This window comes from Nicotiana tabacum, chromosome 9, assembly GCF_000715075.1.
Source record: "Nicotiana tabacum cultivar K326 chromosome 9, ASM71507v2, whole genome shotgun sequence".
Taxonomy (NCBI): Eukaryota; Viridiplantae; Streptophyta; class Magnoliopsida; order Solanales; family Solanaceae; genus Nicotiana; species Nicotiana tabacum.
This window is the reverse complement of record NC_134088.1, coordinates 7,213,038-7,225,816: the sequence shown is the minus strand read 5'-3', so window position 1 is coordinate 7,225,816 and position 12,779 is coordinate 7,213,038. Positions and strand designations below refer to the sequence as shown.

The 12,779-nt window shown below is 33.9% G+C and overlaps 1 protein-coding gene across 3 annotated transcripts; it reads left to right on the top strand.

Annotated features, from left to right (window-relative positions):
• The first annotated feature begins 1,241 nt into the window (after positions 1 to 1,241).
• LOC107762757 (1-acyl-sn-glycerol-3-phosphate acyltransferase BAT2, chloroplastic-like) lies at positions 1,242 to 9,407 on the top strand. 3 transcript variants are annotated; one of them, XM_075221420.1, is made up of 8 exons: positions 1,242 to 1,447; positions 1,554 to 1,597; positions 4,674 to 4,749; positions 6,566 to 6,763; positions 6,838 to 7,244; positions 7,396 to 7,497; positions 7,822 to 8,121; positions 9,389 to 9,407. In XM_075221420.1, exons 1-7 carry the CDS (start codon positions 1,390 to 1,392, stop codon positions 8,035 to 8,037), a joined length of 1,101 nt encoding a protein of 366 aa, XP_075077521.1. In that variant the 5' UTR covers positions 1,242 to 1,389; the 3' UTR covers positions 8,038 to 8,121; positions 9,389 to 9,407. The 3 variants fall into 3 exon arrangements, with proteins under 3 accessions (XP_075077521.1, XP_075077519.1, XP_075077520.1); XM_075221418.1 differs by lacking the exon at positions 9,389 to 9,407 and adding an exon at positions 8,757 to 9,183; XM_075221419.1 differs by lacking the exon at positions 9,389 to 9,407 and adding an exon at positions 8,754 to 9,183.
• Positions 9,408 to 12,779: the final 3,372 nt, after the last annotated feature.

The window sequence follows — 12,779 nt, the reverse complement described above, 5'->3', positions numbered from 1 at the left end:
AATTAAATCCTAAATTAACTTTTAAACACAATTAATCTTACCAAATTAAGCTAATTACTCGCTATAGTATTTACAAAAATTAATTAAATCTTGAATTTAAAGAAGAACTATAGAATTCGAAACTAAAGAGTTAAAATGCGAAATGAGTTATTTCTGTGATTTTTTATAAAACAACTAATTTACTAATTAACCTAAAAATGTAAAAATAAATCCTAAATGCAAATGCAGAGTATTTTTGTATTTTTACAAATTAAATGAAATTAAACATGCACACAAAAAATGCAAATAATTAAGAAAATTCTACAATAATTCCTAAAATGACAAATAATTAAAAGAAAAATCTAATTCTTTGGAATTCTGTAGGAGTAATTCATGTGGGGCAAAAATCACGTGCTCACAATCCATATAGCATGACCATATGAATTATTATTCAAAAACTTTCTCATATAAAAGAACAAGTTAGTTTATCATTTTATATATCTCTATATTGAAGTTATTTATTTATATATATTTCTTTTTTTTTGTAATAGTTTTCTTAAAATTATATAAATATTTAATTATTTTAATTCAAATTCAAAAAGAGTAACTAATTATTAATTAACCTAATTAATTTTGTCCTAAAATTTGATATTTGTTGAATTTTTGTTATGACACTTGGCATTATCACATTGTTTTGCTTCTCCTATTCTATATAGAATATACTAACTCCAACTTTCCTCGTTACATATTTAAAACCAAAAGATTGAAGAGTATAGTATCTCAATTCTCAACCATTCTATTAATATGGTCCGTATATATAAATAAGTTCAAGATTGTGTTTGTTTGAAAATATGAATATTCCATCCCATTTACTCGATCTGTCTCATATTATGTGTCGTGCTTTTTTTTTTTACACGCCCTTAAAAAATATTAATTAGGAAAGAGATTGAACTATTATATCCCTATTTATGTCATAAAATATAATTTTTGAATATTTATTTTATTTATGTGTTATTTATATCTTCAAGACTTATTATTATTATTATTATTAAAAATGAAAAAGAAAAAAAATTATTAATTTTATCTTCAAATAATTTGAGACAATTATTTTTTTAAGCGATATTTAGCTCGGGCTCTGGTGGGCTGGGCCAAACGATCACGGGCTTAGCGGTCATGGAATGTGGAACCGGCCCGAGATTGCTATTATGATACGCACGGAGTAGTATTATTTTTTTATTTATGCTAATCCAATTTGCATCATTACCAATGCCATGTCTAGTAATCACTTTTCCCAAGGTTGTGTTCTTCTAATCTAATCCCATAAGCGTCTCTAACAACAGCCACCGCCATTTCCCATTTTCCCATTCTCAAATCCAGCAGCTCTCTCTCATGCTATTCATGTGAAGACTAATGGAAGTCTCAAAATTCAACACTTTTCACTTCCTTCCTTCACCTCCATTCCGTTTCTGTAATTCACTCTCTCTCTCTTTTTTCAGTTTTCAAATTTATTTATCTCCATTTTCATACTCATATAATCCGTGCATTTTGATTCGGTTTTCATTTTTTTCTTAAAGGGAAGAAGGAAGTGAACTTGCCGTTATCGCCGTCTCTGCATTCAGTAATTTTCTAATTCCTTCTGATTCTTCTTTTTTATTTCTTTATTTTCTTTTGAGCTCGTTATATTTGTAGCCCATTTATGTGAACGTGTTTGACTAGCCACAAAATTTTAAGAAATAAAGAAAGATTTTTGAAATATATAGTCTAAAATAAATAATAAAAATTTGTGTGGCTAGAAATCATCATGTGGAAAAAAAATAAAGTTGAATTGTTATTTAAGTACAAATATTGAAATAGTGAAGCTATCCTGCTTCTATGAAGAATTAAATCGAATGTCTCAATGACCATTAGGCTTAGTGTTGCCGCTCATGTTAACCACATTGGATAAATGTAAAGGGTTATTGATATACATGATATTGATGGGAATTGTTATGATGGAAGAATAGTGTTTACAAAGGAAGAAGTAAAATGAGTATTAGCTTAGGAAGTCTTTAGAAAGGGGCAACCCAGTGTACTAAGCTCCCCGCATATGGCGGGTGCGAGGAAGGGCCGGGCTGGACTGCATTGGGTTTTATGTATGCAATCTTACCTTGCATTTGTACAAAAGGTTATTTCTGCAGCTTGAATTTGAGACCTCCTGGTCACATGACAGCAACTTTACCGTTGCGCCAGCCGCCAGTGCTCCTCTTCCTTAGGAAGTCTTTACCCCCCTCCCCCCCCCCCCACACCCACACACACACAAAAAAAACGAATATAGAATATAGTTTGGGAAATGGCATAATAATAGCTACTACTATATTGATGAAAATTGGGAATGTCTAGCAGTCAATTGTGGACCTGCGGGAATGGAGTAGTGGTTGACGTCTTGACGAAGTACACTTGGAATTCAGTTGGTAGAACGTAAAAAAAAGAGTCGTTTTACTTTTATAAGCCTATGCATTAAAGTTTGCTCTAACTTGAAAATGGAAATAATGTAGGTTTGTGTCTTTGCTAATTCTTGTTCTTTGTGAGAACTGTTGGAAGCTAGAAATCATTTTCCCAACTGAATGAAGTTTCACTTATCTGAACTTTGTCTCTCCAATAACAAACAATCTTAGGGAGAATCGTACCTGATCATATTCTGAGGAAGCTTACCTGATAGTATTGTAGAATCTAAGGAGAGTGATGCAGTTATGTGTTTGTTCTGCATGGCTGAATCCTTTGTTGATCAGCAATCAGTATGTTAAGCATAACATACAACCCTATATTATGAAAAGCTAATTTTTCTCATTTATTAGTTCATATTTTGAGGGAGCTTTCCTGATAGTAGTGTAGAATCTAAGGAGAGTGATGCAGTTATGAGTTTGTTCTGTATGGCTGAATCCTTTGTTGATCAGCAATCAGTTTGTTGAGCATAACCTACAACCCTATATTATGAAAAGGTAATTTTCTTCATTTATTAGTTTTGACTACTATAAAATTTGAGATAGCAACACGCTATAAGGTTGGAATATCACTTTTGTAGACAACAAACATTACGCTTGTGGCAAGATGTGATGAAGACATTTATGACCACGTTGAGCTCGACTTTCCAATTGATTGGATCCATGGGTACAGACAAGTTAAATATGAGTAGTGTTGAATAGTTGGAGAATTTTGAGGAGTTGCATCCAAATGTTATGTTTCTAAAACTTGTTAATTAAATGGCGGAATTCTGTATGTAGAAGCATGAGAGATTTTTTATGGCTGTAAAGGAGGGGAGAGATAAGGAGAGAGAGCTTAGATGGAAAATATTATGAAATGAAGAAATCCATCTGCAAAATTCAAGCACATAGCTCCATGTAAATGGTGCTCCCTTTGGCCTAATTTTCACGATTGCTAGAGTAGAGATCTGTTTTACTGTATTTGTCTTAAAAATGATTTGTATAGTTACGATGCAAATGATATCGAGGACAACAAACATCTATTTGATGAATAGTCCTGGACAGCCACATTTTTAAACATTTTTGGGGTGCAATAAGTGACACCAATGCTGTCAAGGAGTTTTTTTTGGTGCTGGATGGGGCGATGGGCTGAAAGTGCAGAAAATGATTGAGGAGGAATATTGGGAAACAGTTCCAGTTTGTGGTTGTGAGATGACTTGGAAGGGAAGGAACTAGAGATGCTTCGTGGGCCAGGGTACAACTGTACTTGTTTTAAAATATAAATCTTAAAAGTTATTGGTTCTCTGGTGTAATTTACATCATGTGTATGATATAGATAGTATGATAGAATTTATTAGCTCAATACAATAGTGAAAAGGTTTAAATGGATGAACTCCTCTTTTGTGATGTCCAGCACTATCCCAGTGCATGGCTTCTGTTATTGATTAAGCTGTTGCTTATTTATTTAAAATAATAAAAAGAGGGCGCAGTTTGTCACTAGAGATAAAATTAGCTTCTTGAAGAGTTTATCTCTTTATTTATTTATATAAATGTAAAAGTGTCTCCTTCTAGTTTTTCTTTTTTTGGGTAATAAAGTTAGCTTAAAATGTATCTAATTGTGACCCCGGGAGAAGGGGGGTGGTGTAGGGTGGACGATACTTGGCAATCAAAAAGGGAGTTTAGAACAGCTAATTTCTAATAGAGGGAAAAATATGTTCAAATGCATGTCACCAATGGGCGTAATATTTTGGTTTCAGGAGAAGGTTATTTCTCTCTGTTCATGTCCAAAGTAAACACAAACGCTGTGGCTGTCCATGTCCATAATGTTACTTTTTTCATGCTGAATCCAAATAACTTTTGCAAATGGTATTTATCATTTCTGAGAAACAAGTGGGAGTGCTATATCCCTGCTAGCAACAACTATTGTCAGTCCTTTTTACCATGGTTGAGAACATCTTGATATGAAGGTTTTTGATATAATGATAAAGCTGTCTAAGAGCTATACTTGAATCTGTAAAAGGGAATACAATAAATCATAGACCAAATTTGCTATGACTGCAATTGTTGACAATGCCATTGACAATTTTTTCTACATTCAAAAGCTAGGTAAATCTTTTCGGTGCCTAGCTTCAGTCTCCTCTTTTTTATGTGTGTCAGTACAAGATACAGTGTAAAAATGAACAAAAGAATTTCTTTCGACTGCTCTAATTGACTTTGTTCGACAATTCATTTCAGCAATTGACTGCTAGCGATGGAAACCACTCCTGGTGCTCTTCTTTAAGGCAATCAATCGGGAGGAATTCAACATTTTGTAAGTTGTTTAGCAAATACTGTGTTCCTGTGGAATGAATCTCATGAGTAGCTTTACATCATTAGCAAATAAATCACTCAAGCAAAATATGCAATCGATAAAGTAACGTATATTTTTTTTTTTTGAAAAAAAAAACCATGATCTAATTGGTGGCTGAATCATTCTGGGTGATTTGAGGCAAAGCATCCCCAAGGAATTGCTTGAGCTAATATACCCGAAATTGGGTCCTAATCAGATTGTTTCCTCCTTCCTTTGGTATTTATGTGGACCTGTGCTTAGAAGCAGATAACTTCTGTTATACTGTAGTTCATTGAGAGTGGCTCCAGTTCAGTGTTGTGAAGAGCGTGAAGCGAGGAAAAGCGACAACCCCCATTTCGCTTTTTGAAGTGAAGCGGAATTTAAAAAAAAAAATTAAAATAAATACTGGGCAGTAATTAAATTAAAATAAAATAAGAACTAAGAATAAAGGATATAAAAATTAGAGGAAGGGCAGTAATTCTCTGTTAAAAACTGGGCAGCGAAAGAAGAACCCAAGGATTGGCATCAATTCTGAGAAAGCATCGAAGGTAAAAAAAATTCGCCAGCATTTCGCTGCTATTTGGACGTTTAAACAGTGAAAGAAAAAAAGAAAGAAGAAGAAGAAACCTAGTCGATGCTATCAGATGCTCTGCTTTAAAACCCTAGTCGCTGCTGTTGCTCTTCGTTTAATGGAAGACACAACTGATTTCGTTTTTAATAAAATAGGGCACAGAAGCGGTCGCTTCCTTCGCATCACATCGCTTGATCGCTTCTCGCTTTTTAGTGGGAAGCGGTCGCTTTTTTATACCTGAGTCGCTTCACCCATATGAAGCGTGCACCTTCTCGCTTCGCATCGCTTCTCGCTTAAAGCGAGGAAGCGGGCGCCTTTTTAAACACTGCTCCGGTTAAGCTTATGGCTTGCTAATTAAAACAGACAATCAGAAATAGTTCGAAATCTCTTAGGGATCTCAAGGAAATGAGACCAACCAAGCCAAAAGGATGAACAACCAGATTCATTAATATTCTGCATTTTGAAGTGACTTTGCTGATTTAGACTTGCCTTCACATGATTGGACTGCTCTGCCTATATATCTACCATATATGCTGATATTTAAAATACTGATGAAAAAAAAAAAGTGAATGGTGAATAAGGTAGAACAAGTTGTTCGGATAGGAAAGACGACCTTTTCCATATAAGCTAGGAAAGATAAGATCTATTGAGTTTGGAATGTTTTCTTTCAGTTTTTGTAGGAAATGTTGGTTTGATGGAGTGTTTGCAAAAATAGATACCTTTTTTGGAAGTTTCCAAACTCAGTGTTCCCAATTCTGCAAAAATGAGTATTGACTTTTTGCAAGATTAAAACAACTGAGCGTGTAAACTTCCAAAAAAAGGTTGCCTGTTTTGCAAAAAGTCCATCAAACAAACAGTTTTTGCAAAAACTGAAACAATTCGAAACTTAGCTTTTGCAAAACTGAAGCAAACGCCACCTTAAAATTTTGTCTTGTTTGGTTTCAGAAGAAAAGGAAGGTTATTAATTAATAAAAGGAAGTTGTAGTCTTCGGCTAACATACTCCGTAGATATCAATTTTCTTTGCTTGGTCGATTCTCTCTTCAGACATTAGAAGAAAAGTGACTCTGCTTTTTTCGACTTGATTGCTTTCTAAAGTGTCTGATTTTCTCTGATGGATTATTCAATTGGGCTTTCCCCACATGCTCTTTGTGTTCTATTTTGTGTATTTGATGTTGAATAGTTATCCCGGATTTCATCTGCTAATTAACTTAGCTTATTTTTTGCAGATGCCCTCCCAGGCAGTACAGTTTTTGGCACAAGTAGACAAGCATGTGTCTCCCTTCACTCTTTCCCCCAAGGAAAGAAGCGTAATAACAGTTATGGAAATAATAGCTTTTATAGACAACAAAGATCATTGAGGCACATTATTGCTAGGTCCGAACTTGCTAATACCAGCTCAGCTGGTGCTGCTTATCCACTGTCAGGTGCATTCAAAATTGCTTTACCCACTTATTTGCTTGGAGGTTTCATCTTTTACAAAGATACATCTCTTTTACAGGACTGGAGTTGAGGTCAAAAGTGAGAGCGATTTGCTTTTACTCAGTCACTGCTTTCTCTTCCATCTTTTTGTTCATGATCATGCTTGTGCAGCATCCTTTTGTACTCTTGTTTGATCGATGCCGTAGAAATGCTCACCATCTTGTTGCCCGGACATGGGCAACCTTGACCATTACTCCATTTTATAACGTTGAGTTTGAGGGCTTGGAGAATCTTCCTTCTCCAGATACTCCTGCTGTGTATGTGTCCAACCATCAGAGCTTTCTGGACATATATACATTACTTACTCTTGGAAGAAACTTCAAGTTTATCAGCAAGACTGCGATTTTCCTCTTTCCTATTATTGGATGGGCCATGTATCTGATGGGTCTGATTCCGTTGAGGCGCATGGACAGCAGAAGTCAATTGGTACTTTTTCTTTGATGTGATTACTAACACATATCCTCATGCCTATGCTGATTCTTTTTAAGTTATTCAATCATATGTCAACAGTTTTGACATTTTTGAATCCTATTGGAAGTTTGAATTTCGACCTGCTTATTAGCTTTTATGAATTTAGGAATGTCTCAAGCGATGCATAGATCTAGTCAAGAAGGGGGCATCTGTCTTTTTCTTCCCAGAGGGTACTCGGAGTAAAGATGGAAAATTAGGCCCTTTCAAGGTAAGGTCTATGACCAAAAACTCCCCCCCCCCCCAACCCACCCCACCCCAGCCTCATCCCAGTCACCTCCACACACCCAAAAAATGGGGGAAAACTCACTATGTAGCTTGCACAAATGGAGAAAGTAATTAATGTCAAAGTAATTTTGAAGGCCTTGATGCCTTGGCTATTAAGCACAAGGCCTTAGTCAACTCATGGAACCATAGTCTGGTATTCTTTTTTATGGGTCATTGATTACAAGAATTTATAGTAAATAAAACTAGTGAAGGCGCGCTGGCCTTCTGTTTAGCTCTTATCTATTTTTTTTCCTTGCTGGTGATGCAGAAAGGTGCCTTTAGTGTTGCTGCCAAAACCGGAGTGCCTGTGGTTCCAATTACTATTACCGGAACAGGCAGCATAATGCCAGCAGGGCTGGAGGGTAGAGTATATCCAGGATTAGTTAAAGTTGTCGTCCACCAGCCTTTAAAAGGAAATGATTCAGATGTGTTGTGTAGCGAAGCCAGGAATGTGATAAAGGAGGTGCTCATTCATCGAGGCTGAGGGATATATTCAACCTGTGATTTCGTTTCTTTTTTCGACTTAAGCATCAGAAAGTTATAAGGATTTGGGAACAGGTGCAGAAAGGTATGCTTTCCTAGCAGATTGTCATCCTATACTTGAGCTTCTGTTACTTTAATAATTTGCAATATGAAAATGGTTTGTCTGATCTATTACTTTTCTTAACAGCATCAAGTTTCTATGTATAGTTTTTACTAATATGTTATCTGGGAAAAAAAAAAGAAGGAATGAGGTTTAAGTTAAGTTCAATTTTTGCAAATGATTGCTCTCCCTGTTTCAAGCCTCCATTTACAGCAATATGTTTGTAATGTTATCATTTTGATTCTAATCCCCATTAAGCATCTACAACGTCAAAATTTGAACTGTAAAAAAAGAGAGAAAAGAAACTTAATCTGCTTTAACCCCCCCCCCCCCCCGATATTCTGAGAGCCGTGTACTGGTTTTTTTTTTTTGGTTGGGGGGGGGGGGGGTTCATTCAATATGTGACGGGTGCATCTCATTCAATCACTTAGTGATGTCACCATGCAGCCAAGCGACCAGATTTTATGCAGTGATTCATGTGATGCCATATGGATTGCACAACCTTTAACTATGCCCTTATTTCTGTTTGTTTATACTGTGTTAATAACGTGTAATAGGAATTGACACTTTTATTTCCCGAGTCATTTTCACCTGAAATGCTGCTATGCCCTCTTTAGCAGAAGTTTACATTGTGAGCAGTTTCAGTTGGGCTGAAGGATATAAACCTGGTTGTGTACTCATATACTTGGATGATATTTTTTATCCATCAACTGAGAGATCTATTCGGAGTTGAAAGTGAACATTGGCTGTGTCTTCTTTTTGTTGAAATTGGCAGTAGTCTCCTTTGCTTGCCCTGCTCCTCTCAATTGCCACTACGTCACAACATTGCCTTTTGCGGCGCCAATACTCAATTGTGCAGGGCAGCTAATAATTTGCTTTTGAGTTTTATGTTCTGTGCACTGACAATGTAAGAATTTTTGCAATATTGGGTAAGTTGATCAACAAAAATTGTGGAATGCTATGTCAAGCCTGAGATGGTAACCTAGAAAACAGAGTAGTAACTTGTTATAACTGGTTAAATTGCAGTAATGGTGTAAAATTTTTACACTATCAGTGCACAGAAATTGAAGTTAGACTCCAAGCAAGTTATAATTTATTCGCATCCGATATTGATATCAAATCAATGGTAACATACATGTGTTTTCTGAATACTCTTTTACTCATCTAACCATGGTAAATTATTGTGCATTTTCACCTCATTTATTACTTAACCATAGCAAAATATATTGATCTCATGTAAATATCGGGTAAGATCTTACCCATTACAGGATTAAGAGGGCAGGGGAAAGAGAAAAAGGCGGAGAGTGAATACTTGTGTATTTAAATAAAATTGTACTAAATACGAATGGTGCAATCTATTTTGGGTGCAATCTATTTTGGGAGCTTGTTTGGATGGTTGTTATCCATTGTATCGTATTGTATTGTTATCCCAAAATAATGTTTGGTTTGATTGTTTATTTAAAATTGATTCAAGCGAGAGCCCAAAAGGGTGAGGCGAGAAGATCTTGATCGAAAGCTCCACTGTTCTGAATAGTGAGAAAGACTTTTTGAAATTCGATCAAATCGATCGAGAATCTCATCATCTGTTAGGTGGGCCGACCGACCGAGTTGGGTTGGGCGTCCATGTCACAGAACCTTTCTCTAGCCAAGAATCTCATTATTGATCGAATCGGGGCGGATCCAATTCATTGGCAAAAGCAAAATCTATCGTTTTAACACTCAGAAAAAAAACCTAGAAAATTGATTGTATCGTATTGTAAATTCATTGTCCCGGAACAATCAAAAGCCCCATTTTATGAAACAACCGATTTGGTGTGGTGGGATTGTTTCCTATTTTCTTTTCTAATTATGTTCTTACTTGTTATTCTATAATTTTATTTTATCATTTAATTTTTTTTTAATTTTAACTTTAAATCTTTAACCTATTGGCCTACTTTGTCTTCTTTCATCTTTTTTATAGTTGGTTTGTCCCTTATTTTTTATCCAAGTCTCTGTTTGATTCTGTCTCTTTCTATCGTTTTAATATTTTTTTAGCTAATATTAATTAACTTTTTTTTCTCGGGTTTTTGCTCTTGTTTCCAATTACGTAATTAATGATAAATTAGTAGAAAGAGGTTTTCTTAAATTATTTTTATGTGTAGTTCTTGATAAATTTTATTTAAAACAATTGGGGTAGTTTAGAGAACATATTAGTTGCAGTATAGTACGATACAGTCAAACCAAACAACAAAAATGTTATTTAACAACTGCAAACGATATAATTTATTCAACGTTTTATCCATAAAATAGTACAATACAATACATTATAAAATATTGGGTAACGATGTTCCAATCATGGTGTGAGATAGACTTCTTGTCTCTGCAGTCCAGAAGTACCTCAATTATTTATTTATTACATTAATCAAGTGTTGCTCGACAAATTGCCCGCGAAAATGTTATCTTCATTTGTCTTCTATCACTTGTTCTGGTAACAGAAATGGAATAACTGCAACTTAAGCGTAATCAATAACTCTTGTAATAAAAAAAATATATATTTGATTCGTTAATTGGGATTTGATTCAACTCTAGTAAAAATGATCAAGTATCAATATATGAAAAGCACGCGACTGCTTAGTTTTTTTAAAAAAATATTTATGGCATGATGCATTTATCTTTGGTGGAAATCAAATGATAAATCTTTATTTATTCGAAAAAAAGTAAGAATGTAAGACATTTATGACCCTCTGTTGAGTGCATTGGGGAAGCAGTTCTTAATTATTATTTTTTCTTGCTAAATAAAATGTTTGTATTTTAACTTATTTCTACTTAGTATATTGTTGACTTTTGAGATAAATTTAAATGGAAAAATATGATTAGGATTCATATAACTGATTTAAATTTGTTTGTGTTGGTTTTTTTTTTTGTATTTAATTAATATATTAAATACTTAAAAGAGGGTGAATGAGAAATGAAGGGAAATGAAATTTTTGAGTGAAATTTTAAGTTTCCCCACTTGGCAAATGGACATTGTCCCATATGAAAAGGAAGAGGTTTTATGGGTAAATAAGCAATTGCTCTTCTTCTAGCTCTTAAAGAGTTGAGAAGAAGGCAAGCGTCGCGCCGTCGTCGTCGCTCGCTAGGATTCGGCTTCGGTTAATTGATTGATTAACTTTTTGGACCAAATTTATTTATTAATAGTAAAATATTAACAGAAATGTTATTAAATATTTGTTTTAATAACAGAATATTAATATTAAAATAAATATTAATATTAAATCTTCCAATCCTTTTTTCCTATTTTGGTAACAGAAAATTAATTACCCTCTTTATTTTCCCTCTTTATTTTCCCTCTTTATTGTTGAGTAAATAGCCATTTATGCAGTGACCGTTTTGCAGAAACAGCCATTCTGAAGAGTTGCACCTCTTTAGATTTCAGCCCAACTTTGGCTATAGATATAAGGCTATTCTGCTCAGAATTTCCATACTATTTTCTGAGTTTCTCCTCCTTCTGCATAGTTTAAACATCAAACAAAGCAACAATAAGTGTGATTTGCTACCGAACTTTGTGTTCGCTGAAACACTGGAGTTTGAAGTACACTACACCAGTGTGTAATTCGTTCTATCCTGAGAGGAAATAATCCATAACCTTGGGTACTAGGAGGGGATAAATTCCTTAAGGAAACATTGTGAATTCAGTGGGCTCGAATTGGTTTTCTGTTATTTCGTAGTTCATTCCTGTTTATGTTCATTTCTGTTTATGTTCATTTATATTTCCAGAATTATTTTACAAATACAGTACTAACAGTTTGTAATAGTAATAATTTAAGAAAACTTATTTTGTTTAATTCTCAAAACTAGATGTTGTAATCGTATAGGGTGAAAATCATGTTTCGACTCAGATTACCTTAAAAATCAAATGCCTCATCCTACGATAAACTCTCAACAATTTTCTCCTCTTATTTCATGTAATGCTTATTTCTTCCTTTAAATTATTAATCACATATAGTAATTTTTTAAATTATAATATTTTAATTATTTTTTCCCGCTTAGGTGATTTATCCAAGTCAAATGATTTTTATTCCAAATTCTTTAATCTTTTCATTTTATATGAAGGTGTTTGACTGAACGTGAAATTCAAAAAAAGAAAGAAAATAAGAGTTTTGAAACTTATAGTCTTAAATATATCATGACAGTTTAGGGATTATAAAATCATGTCATTAAAGGTAAAATGCAAAATTTAAAGCTAAGAGTTTTGAAATTTGCAGTCTTAAATATATCATGACATTTTTGAGGTTATAAAATTATGTCATTAAAGTAAAATGAGAAGTATAAAATCAAATTATTTTCAATGGATATTTGAACTTTTGATCCCTCAATTGTTAATATATTCTGATTTTTGTTTATGATTCTTTGTGAAACATGCTTGTTTAACCTTGAATTAAGTAAAATATGTATTTTTGGTCCTCGTTAATTAATTTACACATTAATTCAGAATTATATGAACCTCAAATTTGGAGTACATTACAAATTCGACAATAACACGAGTCACAAGTGACAGGTTAGTAATTCATTAAGTTTGCGAATGTTCACTAGAAAAAGAATCAAAATCATATTTTGTCACCATTTGAAGGATTATAAGTACAAATTTCCCTATTTTTAAATAC

Coding starts and splice junctions, on each gene's coding strand:
- LOC107762757 (XM_075221420.1), top strand. CDS start 1,390: ATGGAAGTCTCAAAATTCAACACTTTTCACTTCCTTCCTTCACCTCCA. Junction 6,764..6,837: donor TGCTGCTTATCCACTGTCAG/GTGCATTCAAAA, acceptor TCTCTTTTACAG/GACTGGAGTTGAGGTCAAAA. Junction 7,498..7,821: donor GAAAATTAGGCCCTTTCAAG/GTAAGGTCTATG, acceptor CTGGTGATGCAG/AAAGGTGCCTTTAGTGTTGC.